Raw genomic sequence first — 22,772 nt, 5'->3', positions numbered from 1 at the left:
AACACCATCCCAAGGCTGCCAGTCACATGCCGACACCTGTAATGGATGCCTGCAATCACACAAAGGCATTCCAGGTACTGCAGCCAAGGCATCCACTTTCTCCAGGGCCTGCCCTGGATGACTCTACACAAACAGACGTGGTATGGGGAGCAAACAAGAGGAAGTACAAATGTGCACATTCCTCTGTGGGCATCACAGAGACATGGTGGGAAGGCTCCTACAACTAGAACAGTGGAGGGAGGGTTTTTGTCTCCCAAATGCCCTGCGCAGTGCCCTGAGCACCCTCCTGGAGGGGGAAGGCTGCTGCATGGGGACAGCTGTAGCCGAGCGCTTGCTTCGCAGGCGCTCAAATCACCACCTGTCCCACTCCAGCAAGTCGTGCTCCCACCAAGTGTCCTCCATGTCAGCCCGCATTTCCCTGCAATCCCTCCCTGCACCTTCCATTTGGCAGACTTCCTGCCTCTGACTCCACGCCTGTACCCCTGTGAAAGAGCGGTGGCTTCTTGTGGTAGGGACACATCTGGGCTGCCACCAGCCGATCCAGACCATCGTCTGTGGGTGTGCACGCTCCAGAGTCCCAGCTCTCTGCCCGTGACTCGTACGGGAGGGACACTGAGGCACCGTCTTTGTCAGCGCTGCAGCTTCAGTGTCCTGCAATGGGCAAGATTTCTGCCCACTCTGTGGACAGCACTGCCATGCTGCAGACTGACCTGAGTTCCTGGGAGCAGGACCCCTCCTCGCTTGGTGGGGTGCACCAAGCACAAGCAGGACCCCGTCCTACTTCTGCCTCTGCCCACTGCCCACTGTGAGCTTCCAGGTGGCTGGGCAAGGGGTAGCAGGGGGCAGCAGGGGTTGTGTGGGGCAGCTGTCCGGCTCTCTGGCCCTGCTGCTGCCACCTGCACACCAAAGGTAGCAGAAGCTGCTGTCGCTGCCTCCTCTTGTGCCTTGGCAGTGGGAGGCACAAGGTCCTCTTCCTTCTCCTCAGGAGCTCTGCCCAGGGCAGCAGCTGCTGGTGGGGTGGCCTTGGGACCTACCAGGGCAGGAGATGTGCTGGGCAGATCAGCATCTGTCTGTTCTGCCAGCAGCGAGCAGAGGTCCAGCATGACTGACGGGAAGAAGGGCTTGACCCAGATAGTCTGGATAGTGCTGGTCCTGCGACAATTCTGTGTCCTTGCTGTCTTCCCCGTGGGACAGTGATTGGTCTGTGTTTTCTTCCTCTTGGGAAGAAAGCGCTAGCAGTTGTCCTGTGCCATTGTAAGAGTGCAGAGGGTTCAGGTCATAAGAAGAGGACACTGAGATGCTCTCTTCCCCACTGCTCACATTTTGGTGATCCTTGGACCAGGAGCCTTCCCCGACCTGTGGCGGTGTCAGGACTGTGTCGAGGCTGGACGTGTCGCACAGACTGTCACACCAGCTCCCCTCCTCGCTCCGCAGTTCTGCCAGGACATCCCTCACTGCTGCCCCTGCCCACTGACCAAGATCTTCCACAGGTCTTGGCAAGGGCCTGGGAGGGTCCCGGTGCTGTGACAGGTGCATGGCTGGGGCCTTTGGCCCGTCGTAATGGGTTCTGCTGGGTTCAGCTCGGCTGTGGCCTGTGGCTGTGCACGACTCAATCTTCCAGAACTCTTCCCATGCCTGGTGTGTGGGGAGCCTGGGGGCCTTCTTTTTAGTACGGTATCGTTGGTGTCCCTTGTGCTCCTCTTTGGGTCTGTAGACTTGCCTGTCTTTGTCCAGCTTTCAGAAGGCCCCCTCCTCATTCCCTGATGCTGGCAGGACTGCTCCCACTGTGGCCCCTGCCCCCGTCCACTGAGAGCTTCCAGCTGCCTTGGAGAGGGGCTGGGGGAGCAGCTGAGGCTGTGCAGGGAAGCTGCCTGGCTCTCTGCTGCTTTCACCTGCTTGCTGAAGGCAGGAGAAGCTGCTGTCCTGGCTGCCTGTTGTGCCTTGGCTGTGGGAGGCACACAGTGCTCCCCTTCCTCAGCAGCTCCAGCCAGGGCAGCAGCTGCTGGTGGGGTGCCCATGGGACCCGCTGGGGCAGGAGATGTGCTGGGCAGGTCACTGGCAGCCTCTCCTGCCATCTCTCTGCCCACGCTGCCAAGAATGCTGGGCCCCTCCGGGCAACCACTATGGGGGTGCAGCAAGACCGCCGCATACAAGCAGCTGGTGCGGACATCGCTGCCTTCCCAGTTCTCCCATGACAGCTGTCTTCCCCATGGGATGGTGGTTCGTCTGTGTTTTCTTCCTCTTGGGACAGCTCTTGGAGGCTGGAGATGTCCCAGAGATCCTCGTCCATGGACCAGGCCCTCTCCTCGGTCCCGGGTAGTGGCAGGATTGTCCCCACTGCTATCCCTGACCCCTGCCCACTGACAGCTTTCAGCTGGCTGGGCAAGGGGTCGGGAGGGCAGCAGGGGCTGTGTGGGGGAGCTGGCCGGCTCTCTGCCCCTGCTGCTGGGGCTGTTGCTGCCATCACCGTGTCCTTGCCTTGAGCCGGGTGCCGCTGTGTCCCCGGCTGGGATCCCAGCTGCAGTGCTGCTCAGGGCGGCAGGGGCACTGCGCCGCAGCGAGCACAGCAGGGCCGGGCCGGGCCGGGCCGCGGCCTCTGGCGCTGTGCGGGGCCGCTGCCCAGCTCTCTGCCCCCGCTGCTGCCGCCTGCTCGCCCAAGGCAGCAGAAGAGTCAGGGCGCTCATTTTCTTGCAGTGCTGCCCGTGACTCCCAGTCACACACCTGTATGGAGAAGAAGGATGACGAGGTGGCGGCCGTGTGGGATGGAAATGGCTGCCCTGGCACAGCTGCTCCCACCATGACGGCAAGCCCGGCCCCGGCCCCAAGACAGCTCTGTGTTACCCCATCCGTTACCTTCTGCCTCTTCTGCCATCTCAGCGGCCTCTGGTTGGGCTGGCTGGTGGTGGTCTTCTTGTCTGTAGCCATCTCGGACGTCGTCTGACACGGAGGTACTCCACCGAGATACTGCCTCCCGAGAGAGGCGCTCACCCGGGACAGCGCACCCCAGGCCTCTGTGCTCTTTTCTACCCTCCTGCTGAGGGCGGGGCCCCGCCGTGTCCGAACGGCCTCTGGGCACAGGCAGGCCCCACATCACAAAGGACTCAAAGGGTAGGGGCAGGAGATGTGCTGGGCAAGGTCACTGGCTGCCTCTGCTGCCACCTCTCTGTCCAGGCTGCTAGCACAGCTGGGCCCCTCCTGGGAAACCTTTGCCAGTTTTTGGGACACTCCCCAGTCTCCTGGGCAAACCCATGCTCACAGTACATCTGCCAGAGCAGTTTGCCCTGGGGGCGTAGCGAGCAGACCTCCAGTGCTCCCTTCCCACCATAACCATTCTCTGAGTCTGAGTCTGCAAAAGAGCTGGCCTTAATGGGAACTTTTTTCCCCTTCATTTTTTAGGAGGAACTTAATAAAAAATGAGGAACGAAAATCATAGAATCATGGAATTAACGAGGTTGGAAAAGAACTTTGAGATCATTGAGTTCAACCTATGACCTAATACCGTATCATCAACTAGACCATGCCAGTTAGTGCCACATCCAGTCTTTTCTTAAACTCCTGCCGGGATGGTAACTCCACCAACCTCCTGGGGGAACCCATTCCAATGCCCAACCTTGCCGTGAAGGACTTCCTCCCAAGGTCAAGCCTGAAGCTCCACTGGCATAGCTTAGAACTATGTCCTCTTGTGCTGTCACTGGTTCCCTGGAAGGGATAAGCCAAGACCTTCAGGAACAGTATCTCTTTAGTTTCTTTGAAGAAAAAAATCAAGTGAGCTTTAGTGTGACTTGGAAACTACACTGTGCCCAGTCCTCTCCTCAGTGTTCCTCCTCGCCCTTTCTCCAGCAGCTGCCTCACATCCAGCAGGCAACGGGACCCCCAGGGAGATGGCCCAACACCCTCCCACCCTCTTCCCTCCTCTCTCTCTGGCACTGGCTGCCAGGCTTCCCCCACTCACGAGCCCACCTTTGCATCACCCCATTCCCCCTGACTTGAGCAGGACTTCACCCTCTCATCCCACGCAATGCCTTTCTCCTTTGCCCCACACAGCACACACTGGTTCCAGCACCTGAAAGGCTTTGGTCTCCAGGACTTTTTTCCCCCAAATCAATGACTACAGCACAATGAAAATAACAAGCACTTGTGATTGATCAATCCAATCATTTTATTTCCACCTGTTAAGAGAACCCTCTGCCTACCAGCAGAGTTGAACATAGATGGGCTGACAAACTTGAATACAATTAAATACAGGAAAAATTGAACTATATACAACAAGACAGACATCTACATAATATAAAGATTTTTTTCTTTACCTATGCGTTCTTGCCAATGTGAAACAATACTGGAACTCAAATATATCAGACTTTTTTTCCCTTAAAGAAAAAAGCATGTAAGGAATTTCCTATTTTTTCCCATGTACTGAGACGTAATATTCGTTTTGAGATGCACAAAATTTGTGGCACTTCACAGGGTACACAAAAGCTAGAAACTTTTTATTATAGTTTATGATATCTAAATTTTGATTAGATCTATTTATTGAGACACTAACTCTAAAGTGGTATTTACATGGAGGAAGTTGTGCAAAATCATTTAGGCTATGGCTAGTAGACTGTGAAAGATGCACGGTTAAATGACTCTCCCTCATCCTCAGTAGTAATCCCTTAAATCCTCTTCTGATCATTCCTTTCACACAGCAGCCACCTCAGGAAAAAGTCATAATTTACTGTTTCTTTGTTAAGCTACTGGGAGAAAGTAGTTTCTGTGACCCTTAAGCATCTCTACAGTTTTAAGATTGGGCTACTTCTCTTCACACAATTAATGCTTTAAGCATCAGCTCTCTGCTTTTTGGGACACAAATGCAGCCATCACTGTCACTGCACTATCCTGAGACAGCCGTAGTCCTTGCTTGTAGCTTATCTTACCCATGGGAACACATAGGAACTACGTGTGTGCAACTTTGTAGGAGTCACCCTATTGCCACAATACAGAAACTGCATATTCCTGCTAACAGCACTGAACCAAAGCTAGTCCAAACCAGGGTGGGGAAGGTACTGCATTTCTTGAGCCAGCCTTTATGTAACAAAACTTTCTATTACTATACCCAGAAACAACCTAATTAAAAAAAAAAAAATCAACTTTACTTTGGGTCGCAAGGCAGACCTTGAGACAGCTAATTTAGAAGAGCTTCTTTAATTAAAGGCTTCCTACATGGAAGAAAGCCTTGCTAACCCGAGGACAGGTTAGCAAAGACACATGCAATACCAACATTAACTAAACATCCTACAGTTGTGCTGCACCAGGGCACAGAATGGTTCTTGTAATGGTTTCTATAAGCAACCAACTGCCAAGAGGTGTCCAAGTTTAATTCTGGAGTTTTTCATAGATGCACCTATTGCAGCTGTGGATCATAAAACACTGATTTTAATCATCTTGTCTACATAAATCTCTTTGTATCAGCTCACCTTGGATTCCAGACCAGCCTGGACATTTTAGCTGTAAGTGTGAAGTAGACATTTAGAATTCAGCCCTGAGGAAAAAGTGACTGGATAAGAGTGCATAAACTGGTGTATTCTGCCTTCTCAACTATAGGAATTGTCTTTCCTAGGAGATATACCTGACTTCTTTTCTAAAAACTGCATTTAAAGCAAACTGGACAACCCTCAGGGCAAAGGGAGATTAAACTTTTCGTTAAAAAGCTGTCAACATTGCTACCAAATACCTTTTAAAGCCTCCACTCAATAAAGGCAGTACAGTTATTTAATTTTCAATGCTATTCACCAGGCTACATCCAGTCAGGTGCCAGTGTAACAACCAGCGAGAACAGCAAAGTGAACACACTGAACTTAAAGCATTACACTGGGAACAGTTGATACAGCAAGAAGATCTGTAGGTAGTTTGGTATTCAGCTGACAAGAGGACAGCATACAGATGAATTTGCTTCTTATTCATCACCAAGAAGCCTAGAGAAGACTATACTCATTAATTATTACAAGAGTGTTACAGCACAAGTAAACCCAAGAGACCATCTCGTCATGTTAGAAAATAAATTCAGTGTTGGGATTAAAATATACAGGAATTCTTGGCAGTTAAAACAATCAAGGAATTATTTTCACATTGTACATGCTGCAATGCATCTATGTGCTTGGGATCTCATGGAGTTCATAAAAACATCTGCATGTTCAAACCTTCTGCTCAAAACACTTGAAAGTGAAACACTTGAAACCTGCTGGTTAACAGCAGGTTACTTTATTGCATAACCTTTGTTGTCAATTTAAGACTGATTTATGAAAAAACAACCCATCAGTACAGAACTCACTCTACTTGGGCAAAGATGATAGCAAGAAAGCAAGAGTCATGAGCTTCTTACAGGATGAAAAAAAAAGGTGTAATGAAATTGTAAATTGCTAATCTGTTTTCTGAAAGGGAACTATTCCACACCTGTATGGGATGGTAGGAATAATTCATAGAGTAAGAAAGAACAAAATATTCACACCCCCTCATTTAAGCACTACAAAAAGTAGAAGGAAATAGATTAACTGCTTCCTTCCTGGTCTAGGCTGCTGGTCTAGTTTAGAGACAGTCATCGATGTAACATGATAACCAGGAACATAACAAGAAGCAACTTGGACCATAAAAAAGCTGTCTAGATACGTACAAGTTGTTCTCCAAAAAACCCAGTTTTATTTGGATTTGTGCACAACCTGCTGCTCTTTAAATCTTCAGAGCACTGAAAGCATGACATTTCCCCCAAAATCCAGTTGGGTCTGTCCTGAGAAACAAAAGTACTCATATATAAATGGGATGATATTGTCTGTGAGTGAGTTTCTTCCTGCAGGTTGGGCAAGAGTTGGCATTCCTAAGGGAATCACGGAGGCACTGACTGCAGAAGACATGGCCACATTTTGTTGACACAATCAGTCGTCCACTTTGCACAATCTGGAAGAAAAACCACAACAGGCATTTGGAGTAAAAAATTCAACTTTGCTGGTCTACTGCCATCAGGCAAACAGGACTTAGAATATCTGGAACTGTCCTTTACTCTTAGAATAGTAAGGAACCTGAAGATCTTTCATTGCCATTCTGGGAAGGGTTCCTCCCTATTCCCCCACCACCAAGAAGTGACTTAGACTGAAAAGTTACTATGAGCTTCAAGGCAAGCTCTGTGCTTCAAGCCAGCTCTCTGTAACATCCCACACTGGCCAAGTGAGTTGTGCAGCTCCCCCTCTGCCCCTTTCTCCCTCATACAGAATATAAAGGATGACAGCATGTGGATCCTTACCTCTGAGTAGACATCCATGCAAATAGGACAGCTAACAGTGCCAGACGGCCTTGTGGTACAGAGAACAGAACAAGAAAGAACATGCAACCATTAATTCCACTGCAAATCAAGGGTTATACACACACAAAATGTCACGTCACCATCTGAGTGCACCGACTAGCCATGATGCATTTCTTTTCAAGATTCCTGTGTATCTTTAACTCCTCAGTTTGTGGCATGTAATAACAAGACTGGGTCTCCCTGTACTAAAGGAAAGGTTTTCCCTAGGAGGAAGATGCAGTCAGTCACCCTGGTCTAGCACAAGGACTAACAGCACTCTCTTGCTCTGTTCTGCACTGATCTCCAACAGGCCATCAATGACAGCTCTGTAACAAAAGCACTGAGCTGTGCCTTGGAAACAAGTCATTCTAGAAAGGGAAGAGGTTGTCAGAAGTTCAAAAATCCCCTAATCTAATTTAGCAACAGCCCAGTAACACATGCATTCCAAGAACTCCTTATAAAATGTAGGTCAGGAACACACTAACACAAGGAAACACTCAAGCCCAAATTTCTCGTTCCACGGTGGAAAGACCAACTCAGTGTCTGTTACTGAGCTGTGGTTACAGACGTGCCTCTGCTGCCTTCAGCCTCCAGGACAGCAGTACTGCACATACGTGTTGCAACAGACACAGCTCGGCTGCCTAGGGAACTTGTCCCAGCCCAAGTAATGAATAGTATCAGCTAGCAGAAACAAAAAGAGCTTCCTGATACTTTTCTTTACAAACTCGAGTTTAAATCTTCAGAACTCTCTACCCTAAACACATGGCTTTCTTACATCACCGCCCATGCTGAACCACAGTTTGTAATTTATTAATCAAACATGAATAAAAAGTTTGAGATGGCCTTTGTGTCGTTATCTTAGTAGAGAGCACTACTAACATCTACCTCTAGTTTCACCTACAGAATTTAACTCCACAAATTCTCCCATTTTTACTCCTCAAATTCTTGAGGCAGCAGCTATAATAACACTTCAGTAACAAATTACAATTGATGATCATTTTAGAAGGATGAGGAGTCCAACACTGCAGATGGCTCTGGGAATCCCCAGCACTAGGAAGGACCTTTTTGTCAATGTTAAATGCTGCAGCACTGAGTTTTTTCAGCCTTATCTACACAGAGCAGGAAGGTGCAATCTTTAACAGAGAAGGCTGAAGGAACAAACTATTACTTTTTTGTATTATCCAGTTAGTGGTATTTATGAAGTACTTAACACCCAAAATTTAAACATCTACAACTCCAATGGCAAAATGCACTATGGATTAGAATAGCATAGAACCTTTTGGTGGCATATTTATGACCTGGCACCTAAAAGCTACATACTCAAGTTCTCTCCCACGCTGCCTTTCAGTAATCCAAAAGGCTCAAAGCACATCAGCTTCATTCAACCCTTCATTCAGTATCTCCCCCACTCTCCACAAAAAAGCCACTTTAAAAGAAGTTTATATCACAATTCTTATGTCCTTCAACTTGCCTAGTCACACAGACACCTGATTTCATTTCCTTAGTCTAACACACTGTAGCAGGATTTACTCTTTCTCTGCAGAATGGGGACTTTACTGACTCAAACAGCAAGATCTCCATCCAACATGCAAACATATCAGGGCTCCATGACATCCATGGGACAGAACAAGAATTGGCCATAAGAGCAGGACCTCCAGGATCACCTTGCAAATATACCTTGGGAAGGACAGCTGCTGCTTCAAGGAAGGCAGCAACTGGCACAGTATGTAAAAAAAAGCAGGGAATGCATAAGTGTTTTTACTGGAATTTGCCAGTCTGCTGCCTGCCAGTCTTGTGATACCAAACCTCATGGACACCAACACAAGTATTTTATATCTAATGTAACTACTGGAGCTTTGTAGGAAAAGGAAATGCAATATATTATGAGCTCTGGCCTGTTACTAATCCCCACTTCCTTGCCATACCCCACACTCATCTTTAAGGCTGTATACAAAACTGTAAATCTGTTTTGGGCTGGCTTTTCATCTTAAAGTGAAAATGGTATCATTTGACTATCATGCAACATGGGATGTCATACTCCTCAAAAGAGGAAACTGAGTAAGTGAAGGCTTCAAAGGTAAGTCAGGTGATGACAAATACTACTTAGTCCTGTCTGTCTCAAAAGAAGCACAACTCAATGTTTGCTAGGTCATGAGGCATACGTACTTTGAACTTGCAGTTTCCTCTTCCAGTGGTCCCAGTTCCCGAGATGCTTTATCAGTCACATACACATCGTTATCTCTTGTTTCATCTTCATCATCACTACTCAGTACGCAGCTGTCTGACTGTCGCTGGCTTCTTAGTCTCAGATTTCTCCTTTGTCGTTGGTTCTCTGTAATTTAATTTTGTTAAGTTAGCTATACTATTACATCTCTCTCTCTCCCTGGAACTATCCTTGAAATGCAAGATTAGACCATATTCAGCTGGGTTAAAAGCAATCTCGAACAAACTAGTTTCCAAATATTAAAGCTAAACATGTTCAGACGTGAATATTCTGCTACATACTGACACAAAGTATTTGCTCTCTTCACCCTACAAACAGCTAAAACTTAACCTTTAGGATCCTCAGTGTCAAACGTTCCACGTAATTACACTAGCTGTGAATCCATCCCCCCTATAAAGGGAAGATACCTCCTCTCCCAATTCTTACCGACAGACACTGCTACAATCCTATGGTGAGGAACTGCAACAATTGCTGTGTGTCCTGGGAGAGAGAGGACTAAACTCAAGTTTATCTGTATCCATGTAAAAATAATCAAGCACTAATCAATTAGAATTATATAGGAAGTCACAAAACTAAAGCCACTTCCTGCCTATGTTCAGCTACAACTTTCAATGAAGGCATTTTTCACTTACTCTTGCTTCATTCACAGCACAGAACAGATTACATTCTAGATAAGCAGCTGACAACCTACTAATACATCTCCAATAATGTAATCAGAACCAGGTCTGAAAGATGTAAAAGATTAACTTCTTTAGACCTGTAACTATTTTAACATCTAAAGTAAAAAAACCAGTTAATACTTTGCACTACAAAATTTGAGGCATGTTAGACTAGTGAATATTATGAGCACAAATCACTTTCTTTAGTCCCTTCACTGCAATACACGTTAAACAAACCTCCGACATTTTTTTATTCACAACCAATATTCTAGTGCTAATTAAAATTATGGTCACCTTGAGGCTTAAATTCTGTCTTTAGAAAATAAGAAAAAGTATTTAGAGGAGCTTTTGATGTATTTTATTTCATACACTTTCTACAACCTCTGATAGTGACTAACAGAGACTGGATTAATTCTCTAAGGCACTGGCCAGATGCTTTAGCAATGTCTTTGGCCCTCTGCAGTTTCAATAAATCCTGTTCAAATTCACTGGAAAAGGCAAACAGAAAATAATAATAATTACGTTTAGGAGAATTCCATTATCAATTTTAAAATGTCAACTCACCTTCAACAATCTTGCATCAATACATAAGGGAAGGGAGAGAAAAGAAAATACAATTAGACTTTGTTATGCACCCCTGGTGTGACATACAAACACCAGCTAAGCACAGCAATTCCAACAAAAAAAGCTAAGAATGGTAGGCTATTACTCTTATTTTGATTAAGAATATTAAAAGTAGTATATTAAATGGTTCTCTGTAAACAACTATGTGGATGCTGATGGTTCTGCTCCCACTGCTCCAATGGAGTAGAAATAGAGGCACCTTAAGAACCACCTGAATCCACTCCTCCCTGCTCCCCCATTTCAGTCCCATGCTTTAGATTTCAGGCTGCAGGTGAATCTTTCCCTCTTTCTCCTCAAACAGGCCAATTCAGCCATGATGTCCACAAATGCTTCATAGTATGGCAGCTGCTGAAGAAAAAAAGCCTAATCCCCAACCCGCTCTTGGTGGAACTGGAGCAGAGTAAACACAGGTTCTGCTGTTAAGTTTGAGGCCTTTCCTTTGCAAAGGCTCAGGAACAACCCCAGCAAGAAATACTCCCTATGCTATTCCTGTTGCTTGTTCCTGCTTGGCACAGCAGCAGTGGCATCCCAAACCTGAGGGGATAAACAACACTGTCAGCTGGATCAAAGACTATTCTAGCTTTCAAAAGAGCAGAAAAAAAAAAAAAGGTTTTTTTAAAGACCTCTTGGAATATTAAGCTGAACTTACTTGACTTACTCTTCTCTCCCTTGGCTTTTTCTTTAAATCATTAGCCTATAAGGATGCTAGAAAAAATTCTTTACCAAGTGTTGTCAAGCTCTGGAAGGGGCTGCCCAGGGAAGCCCAGTGGCATTGGGTTGAAGTCACCATCCCTGGAGGTATTTCCAAGACATGTAAATGTGGTGCTTACGGACATGGCTTAGTTGTGGACTTGGCAGTGCTGGGTGAATGGATGGACTCGATGATCTTAGAGGTCCTTTCCAACCTGAACAATTCTATGATTCTATTGTTGATATATCTAGAAGAACTTCAACTATCAACTGCATCTCTTTTTATGTTACACTGCTTATGACTGATAGATATAAACTCCAGGTTCTGGAGCAAAAATTTATTTTATACTACCCTATCATGAACTGCAAGTCCACGTCCAGAGCAGCTTCTTTGTTATCTGTAACACAGGATCTTCATGCCCTGACAAGTCAATTCTGAACTTAAAACTTACCCTTCAAGTCAGATTCTATCAGGCAACACAAGAGAAAACTAATTTAACTACAATATTTAGCAAGTGTGCTATTCACTTCTTACCACAACGGAATCATTGTGAGTTAGATCAACGACTACAGGATCAGAAGATTCACATGTGAGATCTACTACTTCTTCACCAGCTGAAAAACAAAGTTAGAATCAAGGTCAGAGATTGAAAAGGAGGAAAATTGCCTGCCACTGTGTAACAGCCTGAGATTCAACCATCTCCTGCCCATTTTCTCTTCAGGAACAAGTCCAGCATTTCACTCAAGCTTTGCCCTCAGCAATCCACAGAGAGCTTTAACAGCCCTGTCTTCAGCAAGCTACAATGCAAAAGAGCAGCTAAGCTCTTGACACAGCTCTGTTGGATGACAACAGCTTGCAAGTACACAGCAATAGACAATTCATCTGACACAGGAGAATGTTTATCACACAGAAAAATAACATGAATCATACAGAATATAATAATAGGATGTAACAGTATTGTGCTGTGCATGTTCCCTTGAGGGATGGGGCACAATTAATGATAATAAGTTTTCCTTATCTTCTTCAAACTTGGGAGTTCCCAAATTTAGTTTGCCACTCTGCGTAGTGGCAGCTGCTCTAATTCCTGTGTCATCTGAATAGACATCCAGATGTTCGAGCAGCACTTGAGGACCTTTTCCTATGCAACCCATCTATCGCTAGTGGCAAATGCATTGTAGCTCAGTAACAAACCAAATCAGTTTTCAGTAGGCTTGTTGTTTAGCAATACCATACTAGGCAATTCCTAAAATCAGGTTTCCCTTCTTCTCCAGTAAACTGCCTAGAAACTGGCAAAAACACATGTTCAGTTGGACCCAAACCCTCCAGAAGTAGTTTCTGTTCTTACCAGTTCAAAAGAAAGCTTACCACTTTCTTCAAGTTCTATTGGCTCTGCTTCTGAAGCCATTTCAGCAGTAGAAGCCATGAGCCTGTTTCTTTTTCGAGCTTGCCTAGAATTAACTGCTCCTCCACGGCGCTTCCGTTGAGTCTAAGAGAAAACAAAGACTCAGAATTTTCTGTGCAATATTAACATAGCCCTCAACTTTGCAACACCAATGAAAGCACACAAGGATACAGAAAACACTCAGGAATGGCTGTAATATTCATCAAAAGGTGGTATGCTACCTAAACCGATCGCAGCAAGGAAAAGACATCACTCCAAATTCAGATCTCTTACCAGCTGCCTCCCCAAGAAAAAGCCTATCATCATGGTTTGCAAATGAGAAACCAGTTCACAATTTATCAGGTTTTGCTAACATTGTGAGCATTTCTGAACTACTGCTAGCATCTAGAGTGATTAAAAACCTTTACTGAACTTACATGAAGATTCAATATAGTTATGTTCCTGTGTATTAGCAACAAACTCATAAAAAAGTTCGCAGAAGTACAATGGAAAACATGTTTCAAGATTCAGGTTTGCATTGAGTAGTAAATACTTACTGTGCTCATAGTGTTTCTTGATCTAAAACCACTGAGAAAGAGGTACAAACACCAAAAAAGTAATGGCAATGAAGCTACAGCTATAATTTCCTTAGATTCCTTCACGTAGCTCACTGACAAAAACTCCAGGTTTCTGAAGGTCAGAGGACGGTGTTCTTCCAAACCTATCAAAGAGAAGAGAGAAGTTACCTGTCTGCAATTCTTGTACTCTCCAATACCCTCCGCTCCAAGATTCCTGTTCCTGAGTCACCAGTTTCTGCCCAAAGCCAGAGGAGAGGGAAGTCCCCAAGTTCAGTATGTGAGCCTCAGATACCTGCAGCTGGGCCTGAAGCCTCAGCCATTCTCACCCATGAACTAAACACCTGAATAAGTGAGTTTGACAGCAAATTGGAAGAATATTAAGAAATCCCAATGACACTGAACTGAAAAGCAACTGATTGATGCTTGAGGCAGTTATCTGTGAGCAAGAATCAGTGGGAATTGTGTCATAAGCAGCCATCTTCAGAGAACCTAAAACTCCAGATGAACAGCTCTCTTCTGCAATCCATCTCCAGATTCCAACAGCTGGGAGCCAAACAGCTTGAGAGGAATCTAAAGCAAGTGAGCAGACAAATTTCAGTTTCAAAATACTTGCTGATGTGCAGGAGAAGACGAGTTCACTGTAGCTGCTCTGTTACCTGCACATGTGCACGCCCAGCTACCTGCCAAGGGGGAGAGGTGAAAAGCATAAAGGCAGCTCAGAGTAACTGACAGGGCACTGAAGGTCCTCTCTTAGAGCCTGGCTGTGGTACAATTACCACGTGTCCAACACACAGTGCGGAGCTGGGGGTGGCCACGAGGGAATGCAGTGGAGGGACCAGGAAAATAACAACTATGTTAAACAAGAACTGCTGAACTGTCTTCCAGAGCTGACTGGTTTTTGCTGCGAAGGTCAGCACACATGCTGCAGCCTACTCCCAGATGAGGAAACATGTGAACATGCAGTGGCATGGAACAGCCTTCAATTAAAGGAAACTTGACTGAACTTTTTCCGCTTCAACTTACTCCATTTCTTAAATCACTTTCTTAAGAGACCCACTAACACTGAACTGTGGTATTATTAAAACAAAACATGCTTGAGAAAAATGCTCACACTGAATTTGGTACTTATTACTAAGCCCAAAGTTATATTCATGTATAGTTTTAAGCAGCACAATATACCACTCATCAATTTTCTCACAGTTTTTCATTTTAAAACTGGCTCAAAAGCCAAAATGAAAGTCAATATGCCTTTTTTTTTCCCCCCAGTTGAACTACATATGCCAGACTGAATGCTCAGTGAGTCCATAGGCACAACAGATCTCATGTTTGGAACTGTTATGGATAACACTCTCTCCCACTTTTTTTTAGGAATCGAAACTGACATGTTCAGTTTTTCTGGTAGATAAGAAATAGTCTTACGTTGTCACCTGGGATGTTGAAGACTTGGGCTCAGAGCTTGCTAACAGAGAAAGCCAACTGACTGCAGTCTCTTGCTTCCTCAATGCAGGACTCTCCTATGCAATCATTTCCATAACATTCTGTGTCCACGTAATGAGAATTCTCTTTGAACACTTCATCCCACTGTTCTTAAGGTCTAGATTTCATTTCACTTGCTAAGAAACAAAGCTTCTCTGTGAGCCTTACCGACATTCTTGCGAAGATCCTATTTTACTCACTTTACTGAGTTTCTGGGATAAGGCATGAGAACTTTTAAAACAAGATCATGCCTAATGGTGCAGTCATCCAAAAACCCAACCAAACAAAACCAAAAAGAACAGAGAGACTGTTCTGTGAGCACATTTTCTAGGTGTGCAAGTTCCTAATTCCATATGACTATTATTCATGGGCTTGGAGGTTTTAGGAGACATGGGGAAGAGGGAGGGGAAAGAGGAGACACAGCATAAGGAATGAGGGATAAGGGCAAGGGAGAGAACCATCCCTAAACCTTACACATCTGCTCTTTCAAAATAATTGCTTCAAGACAAGTTACCATCTTCACTGACCAGCTACAAATGAAATGAAAAATTACTTAGGTAAAGCAGTTTTCTGCACACAGCAAGAGGATGAATAAGACTGAGCAACACATGAGGTATATTAAAAAGTTAGGCCATTAGATTCCTTATAAGTTTTATTTCATCAAGAAAGCCAAGAGACATTTTCCTTGATTCTCCTCAGATACTGAATTGGAAAAAATACCTGGACGTTAGAAAGCTGGGAAATGTTTGTTGGTGCACACTCCTGAGAAATATACAGAAATGAACTTTATATAAGCTTATTTTAAATTACAAGTTGTTAGAACTGTTTTTAAATAGAACCTTTCAGAACAACTTGATCCATTGACATATCTGCACTGCTGAAAGACAGCAAAAGATAAGCCTATTGTATTCATCTGGCAGCATCGGTTTGAATGTAAAACACCCACAAGGTTTCACAAGATCTGGTGCTTTTTGGACTTAACACTGAATACAACCCAGTGCAACGGTTTGTTGACCAAGTATCTTTAGAAAGCGTTAAAAACGTGGGGAGAACACCTGTGGTGACTCCAAACAAAAAATGTTGCACAGATTTTCTTTGGCTATGAGTGGTTTAAATGCCAAAGAAGAACTGTAACAGAAGACAAAATTAAGCCAACCAACCAACTTAAATTTTAAAATTATGGTGAAAACTGAAGTAACACACAATAGAAGACATGGTAAGATCATCCTACCCACTTTAAATACTCACCCACTTCTTTATCCAGATACCAAGAAACAGATTATTTACAGGATTACTATGAAATGTCTCAGAGAATCTAGTGTCAGCCCTCAACTGCAGTAGAGGACAGAAGCACCTAAGCGACAGAGCACACTGTTGCTATTCAGATGGTTTAATTTTCAGAACCTTAGAACATTGACAGTTGGCTTTCTTTATAATTAACGCAGAGAGTGCATACAAGGTACAAATGTTCCAGCTGCCTATGGCTCAAATCTAAACCTCTTCAGAAGCTGCTCCTGAAGAATTAAGTTGAGAATAGATACCCACAGGGAAGCTCATCACTGTAAAACTACCTCAAATCATCACAGGCAGGTTCATCAGTATCAAAATGACTCATCTCAGGAGAGTCCTGTTTACTAAGAAAATCAGACTGCTGGAATTTATTAAGACTATGGAAGGAGTCTTAGGATCCAGCAACATTTTTGTTGTGTAAGAACAAATCTTTTCTGTGGGGCTATAGATTTCCACATGTTACTGGCTTACTTGGGAAACCTCATTGAACATCAACTGCCCGAATGCTCTGAAAACAAAGCAGAGCTTAATTTCTTAAATACACCACAGATGAAGTTTAGCAACGTACAAGAACAGAGGTATAGACATTGCATGTTAAGAGACACACTCATCAGGAAGAACTTCTTAAAAATCTTCAAAACTGCAGGACCACTTAATTTAATAACAAAATTTGTTACACAGGACACAGCCCAAGTTAAATGGTAAGCCCTATAATGCTCTTCTTCCAGCAGTCACTATGAAACCACCCAGCATCAAGACTCCCAGGAGTGGATAACAAAAGGAATTACTGCAACAACCTCCCCCCCACCACAGACAGCCAGTGACTTCACTCACAGCTTCAGCTGCAGTTATCTGTGAGACTTATAGCAAGATGCATTCAGACATCAATTCAAAATTCTAAAATTACGACTTTTTAAAAAGTAAGACTTTTCTTTGTGTAAAGACTTAGCAGATAACTTAGCAAGCCAATAAATTGGCTTCTAACTTTACACACTTTTTATTGCTTCACTGCAGGATGGTACAGTACCAGAAAAGGCCACTCCCCTTCCTGTCATACTCAGAGTTCTGCACATGCAGTTATTGTTCCTAAGCAGTGTTGATCTCATAGCAACTAGCATTTCAAAGACTACAAGTACCACCTTTTCACTGTATTTAAGAAAAAAAGGTCAAGCTATTTAAATTAAGAATGTTTACACTAGGAGTGGTAACGACTGCTATTAATCATTTAAGTCTCTTGTTTTTTCCTCTACAAAAAAGTCAACATTTTCACCGACTTCAAGCTGAGCTAATTAAACATGTTTGAATTACCACTCAAAACCAATTGATTCTCTAGAATACTAAAAACTTTTCTTGCACCACTCTCAAAACAAATTTTTGGTCTCCCACATGAATGGAGGCAAACTGTCTGAAGCAAGAGATAGATGTTTTCCTGTGTCTCGCTAACACAAACAAGACTTAAGTTCGTATTCATCGTAAACATGACAAATACACTGAAGTACCTACTTAAAGAAACCAATAATATCAATCCAAACATTGGGAATGTGCAAAGCACAGCTGACAACACCGTTATATGCCGAATTTGTCAAAACGTGATATCCCACGCCTTTAAGACTTTGCTTCTCATCTCTACTCCAGATGTCTATTTGTACCCCTAACAGGAAATACTGTATCAAAGACGCATCTGCATAACAAGATTTTTGTCCTCAGAAGATGCACATACCAGTCACAGAGTGCTAGTCTCAATTTTTTTTTAACCACAGAACACACGAATCATTTACGCTTTTAAAGCTTCCTATCCTGTATTTCCAATACCTTTAAAGATGCTCTCATTTTCTCAAATGCACTACACGAACTTCAGTGAAAAAAGAAACTGAATCTGTGTTACCCAAATTAGGTAAAACGTTCCCATAGTAAAAGAGCTTGGTGAGAGGCACCATGAAAACAGTAAAGATGAGAGATAACCAGCTTACCACAGAGATACACCAGTATGCCCGCTCTAAGCAGACAGCTACATCTACAGACAAATATGACATGTTCATGAATAACCTAAAAACCCAAAACAGTTCTAAAAACCACCAAAAAATCCCCCAAACCCACCAGAAGAACAAAACAACACACCATTGGCCATATATCCTATTTCAGACACAGCAAAGAAAAAGGGACACTGGCCAGAAGAAAAGCTCCTCATTGCTCTTACTTGCACAACTTTCTTTGAGAGACGCCACAACTCACCTTCAATAGTCCCAGAAACCAAATACAGAAGAACGCAAAAAAAAAAAAAAAAGTTGAGTCTTTCCACATCCTGTAATTAAGTACAGGTGCGGGCTGAGGTAGGAAAGAACACTCCCCCCACTCCTGCTGTCACACAAAATGGGAGGGGAGAGCAACAACTTCATGCAGCTACATCCACCGAGCCCCGGCTGTTCCTCCGGAGAAGAAGAGGCCCGTCTTCCTTGGAAGACAGGGCAGGACTGGCCGTAGCCCAGCTGTACCTGTACCCTGGCGCTGCGGCCGCCCGCCGGGTAGGGCAGGGCAGAAGCGGCGGGGCCGCCCCGCGAGCCGGGCGGCGGCGGAGCCGGCCCCGGCGCACCCGGCCGGGCCGGGGAGGGCGGACCCGCCATGCGGCTCTCGGCGGGGGTTGCGGGGGACCCCCTCAGACAGGGCGGCACCCGGGGAAGGGGGTCGGGCACCGTCCTCAGGCCGGAGCGGGGGCGGCGCCGGCCCAGCCCCGCGCACTGGCAGGAACGGCCGCATCTCCTCCGCTCCCCCCACTGCGGCCGGGGACGGCTGCTTCCGCTTCCCCTTCCTTTCCTCCTTCCCTTCCCATTCCCCTCCCTCACCTGCCGCCCCGGACCCTCAGGCAAGCGGGAGGGACGGGCCCAGTAGCGCCGCTCCCCCGGGCCGAGCCCCCGGCCCGCCGCGTTCACCTCAGAGCCGGCCGGCAGCGGCGCACGGCAGCGCCCGCCCTCACGCGCCCACCATTGGCGGAGCCGCGGGCTTGCGCCCCGCCGAGTGGCCGGCGCGCACGTCATTCAGACGGCGGTGAGACGGGCGGCCTCGCCTCCTCTGGTGCCGCGCGGCGCTCAGGGAGTTGTAGTTCCGCGCGGGCGTGCGGCCTGTGCGGGGCTCTCGGGGCCCGCTGCCTCCTCTCGCCGCTCCTCGGGAAAGATCTCCTGGTCCTCGGGTTAGTTCGGCCCTGACAGATCCTGAAAGGAACGGCCGAAGCCAGATCATGCTTTTGCTGTCTTCTCCGGAGCTGTTGTACCTGAAGGTGGAGTGTGTGTGAGCTCTAGGGTGGTGTCCCCACTGCAGCCCGTCCGTCTTCTGGAAACGTTTCACAGAACCTCAGAATCACGGAATCAATTAGGTCGGAAAAGACCTTTGAGATCATCAAATCCAACCTAGACTGAACACCATCATGTCAGCCAGAGTGTTATAAAGTGCTCATGCAGAAGGAGCAATTAATGGAATGCTATGTGGTGGTTACTGCACATTGCAACAAGCCAAGTCAGCCCGATCCAGTTCCTTCAGAAACATTGTGCGGCTTTTATACCAAGAGCGAAAAACACCACTATATAGGGAAGACCACCAGGGTTCCTGAAGACCCTCAAAAGGCCTTTCTGAGGCTCACTGAGCAAACCCAGGCAACTTCATATCTAAGACTTTTCTGATTAATGTATACACCACGGTATAAGGAAGATAATAAACTAATAGGGGGCATCCAAAGGAGTGTGACTGTATTGGTTTGGCACAGCCTGATTTTAGGGTAGCAGGGGGGCCACAAAAATGGTTTCTGTGAGGAAGCTCCTGGAAGCTTCCCAGAATGTCTGGCAGAGCCAATGTCTGATGGCTCTGAAGATGGACATGCTGCTGGCCAAAACTGGGCCAATGAGAGAGGTGTGTAGCGCCTCTGTGATGACATATTTAAGAAGAAAATCAAAACAAAGTCACAAGATTTTGGATTCGAGTCAGAGAAGAGGAGGTGAGAACATGTGAGGGAGAAGAACATGGTGACACCAAGGTCAGTGAAGGAGGGGCAGGAGGTGGTCCAGGCGCTGGAGCAGAGATTCCTCTGCAGGCCATGGTGCAGACCATGGTGCAGCAGCTGTGCCCCTGCAGCCCCTGGGGATCCACGGGGGATGCAGAGATCCACCCGCAGCCCGTGGGGAGGTGCCCAGGCCGGAGCGGGTGGATGCCTGGAGGAGGCTGTGCTCCAGTGGAAGACGCAGTAGAGAGAGGGCCCTGCTTCCAGGCTGGAGCAGCCTGTCCTTGGAGGACTGCACCCTGTGGAAAGAGAGCCCCAGCACAGCAGTTCTGGGAGGGTTGTGTGCCCGTGGGAGGGGCTCACGCTGCAGCAGGTGCGGTGTGGCTGCTGCTCCTGAGAATGGACCCACGCCAGGGAAGTTCAGGAGAACTGTCTCCCGTGGGAGGGACCCCACGGCCTCACAGGGGAAGACTCCTCTCCTGGAGCAGCAGAAGGAAGTCTCGGTGATGGACTGACCGAACCCCCGTGCCCTGTCTCTCTGCACTGTCGGTGAGAAGGAGGGAGAGGCTGGGAGTGGAAGGTGTTCCAAAGGCTTATTTTACTTCTCATTATCCTCCTCTGATTCTCTTAGTAATGAATTCACATCGCCACTGAAGTTGAGCCTGTTTTGCCCTTGAAGTGTTTCTCCTGGTCCTTATCTCACTCATGAATCGTTTGTTAATTTTTTTTCCTTTTCCCTCCTCTGCCCAGCTGTGGCAGGGGAGGGTGAGCGAGCGGCTCTCGTGGGTGCCTGGCATTGGGCCAGTGTCAAACCACAACAGCGACAAAGATGGTGAAGGGCCTTGAGAGGAAGCTGTAAGAGGAGCGGCTGAGGGCACCTGGTCTGTTCAGCCTGGAGGAGACTGAGGAGAGCCCTCCCTGCAGTTACAAGTAGGGGGTCGGGAGAGAATATAAGGTCCCGAGTACTCAGCCAATGGGAAAGGGGCCAGGGACCACCCTCGGCCGGGAAAGGGTATAAAATGTAGCCACTTTGTTGGAGGGTGTGTGTGCGTTCGGCTCTGGGGGAGGGAGACACACACTGGCTCAGGTGAATCGTTACTAATAAACAGTTTTCTTTTGCTTCGACGACTTTGTCCTCATATAATGGTATCTAAAAGTTAGTTTGTTTCTAATCGTCCTGTGCAGGGCCAGGAGTTGGACTCAGTGATCCTTGTGGATCCCTTCCAACTCAGCATATTCTGTGATTCTGTGATCCCTGGCTAATAAATATGCATATCATCCTGAGGCAGGCATGCATGTTAGGCCAAGTTGCCATCCGGTGCTGTAATAAAGTACTGCCTGCTTCTTAATACTACATTGGTATTAAGGAGTTTTATTCGTGATTTTTGGTGTCAAGACCATGGCCATGTCCAGTCTTTTCTTAAACACCTCTAGGGATGGTGACTCCACCACCTCCTTGGGAAGTCCATTCCGATAGCTAATCACCCTTTCTGTAAAGAAATTATTTTTCTCAGTGTGTTTCCAAAAAATGGGGTAAAATTCATCAGAGCCATCAATGTGGGAGATTGGATCTGGAGTAATTGTTCCAAGAGTAACAATGTCTAACTCAGAAACACTTGCAGAGGTGTTTCAAGGCCCTCACCTCACTATCAAAAAGGGTTTTTCCCCAACAGCTTTACCTTCATGCCATGAGCATCTGTCCTCTGGATTCTTACCGCTCTCTGCCTGGCAATTTGGCTGTTTGTATATGAACTGGTAGCTTTCCCTGGTGACTTGTCTTTCCTCCTCCTCCTCTGGATGAGGAGTGCTGGAGATTTGTACTAGGTATTTTTTTCCTTGCCGTCCCTACATAACCATCTCTATGTCTTTTATTTAAATAATAAATCATCTGTGTTCTCTAGAGCAGGTTGGATTACCTGGCATGGCAGTCACTGAGCGTGGGCTTTCCCTCATTCCTGAGGCTGATGTGGAAGAGGGAGCCAAATGCCACCAAGCAGTGACTGTGTTATGTGAGTGGTGAGCACCGTGTCCAGTGCCTGTCACATGGCAAAACCCACTGGTCTTCCTCAGGTAATCTGGGCCTTGTTACACCTCCTTACACTGTAGTGGCGTGTGAAGGCTTCTGTGGTACGGCTGTTTGCGTTGACATGAGAGACCTCTGGAATGTGCAGCTTCCAGCACTATAAATGTTTCCTTATGAGTCCGTCACTACGATCAGACAGGTGCAACCTCTGATTTTGTTACTCTGTTTTTGATGGATGATTTCAGAGTTAGCCTTGTTCACTCAGGCTCCTCTTTTTGACTGCAAATGGTGTAACAAATGTGTAAATGAATGACTCATGAATTATTCATCCACCTGTGTTTCCGTGAAGCACGTGTAGAGGCATTGCTCACTCAATTATCCGTGTGTAGCTTCACCAGGTTGGTGGATGGTCCCTGCCACAGGCACCAGCTGAGGCAGCAAGTCTCAATGAGCTGTGTGGCTTCACAGCTCACCTGGCTCCAGTGGCATTGCAGCTGCTTTCGTAACACAAGGCTAACAGGTCCCACCA

At 46.2% G+C, this 22,772-nt stretch overlaps 1 protein-coding gene across 1 annotated transcript; it reads right to left on the bottom strand.

Moving 5' to 3' along the window:
* Window positions 1-4,135: 4,135 nt before the first annotated feature.
* RNF4 (ring finger protein 4) lies at window positions 4,136-19,163 on the bottom strand. The gene is made up of 8 exons (XM_032109244.1): window positions 19,076-19,163; window positions 13,449-13,612; window positions 12,876-12,996; window positions 12,045-12,124; window positions 10,760-10,769; window positions 9,479-9,644; window positions 7,274-7,322; window positions 4,136-6,930 (listed from the first exon to the last, which is right to left on the bottom strand). The coding sequence occupies exons 2-8, from the start codon at window positions 13,455-13,457 to the stop codon at window positions 6,781-6,783; spliced, it is 585 nt and encodes a 194-aa protein (XP_031965135.1). The 5' UTR covers window positions 13,458-13,612; window positions 19,076-19,163; the 3' UTR covers window positions 4,136-6,780.
* Window positions 19,164-22,772: the final 3,609 nt, after the last annotated feature.

This window comes from Corvus moneduloides, chromosome 5 (assembly GCF_009650955.1).
Source record: "Corvus moneduloides isolate bCorMon1 chromosome 5, bCorMon1.pri, whole genome shotgun sequence".
In the NCBI taxonomy this organism is placed as follows: Eukaryota; Metazoa; Chordata; class Aves; order Passeriformes; family Corvidae; genus Corvus; species Corvus moneduloides.
Note: the sequence above shows the minus strand (reverse complement) of the source record. Positions and strands in the feature narration are given on the sequence as shown.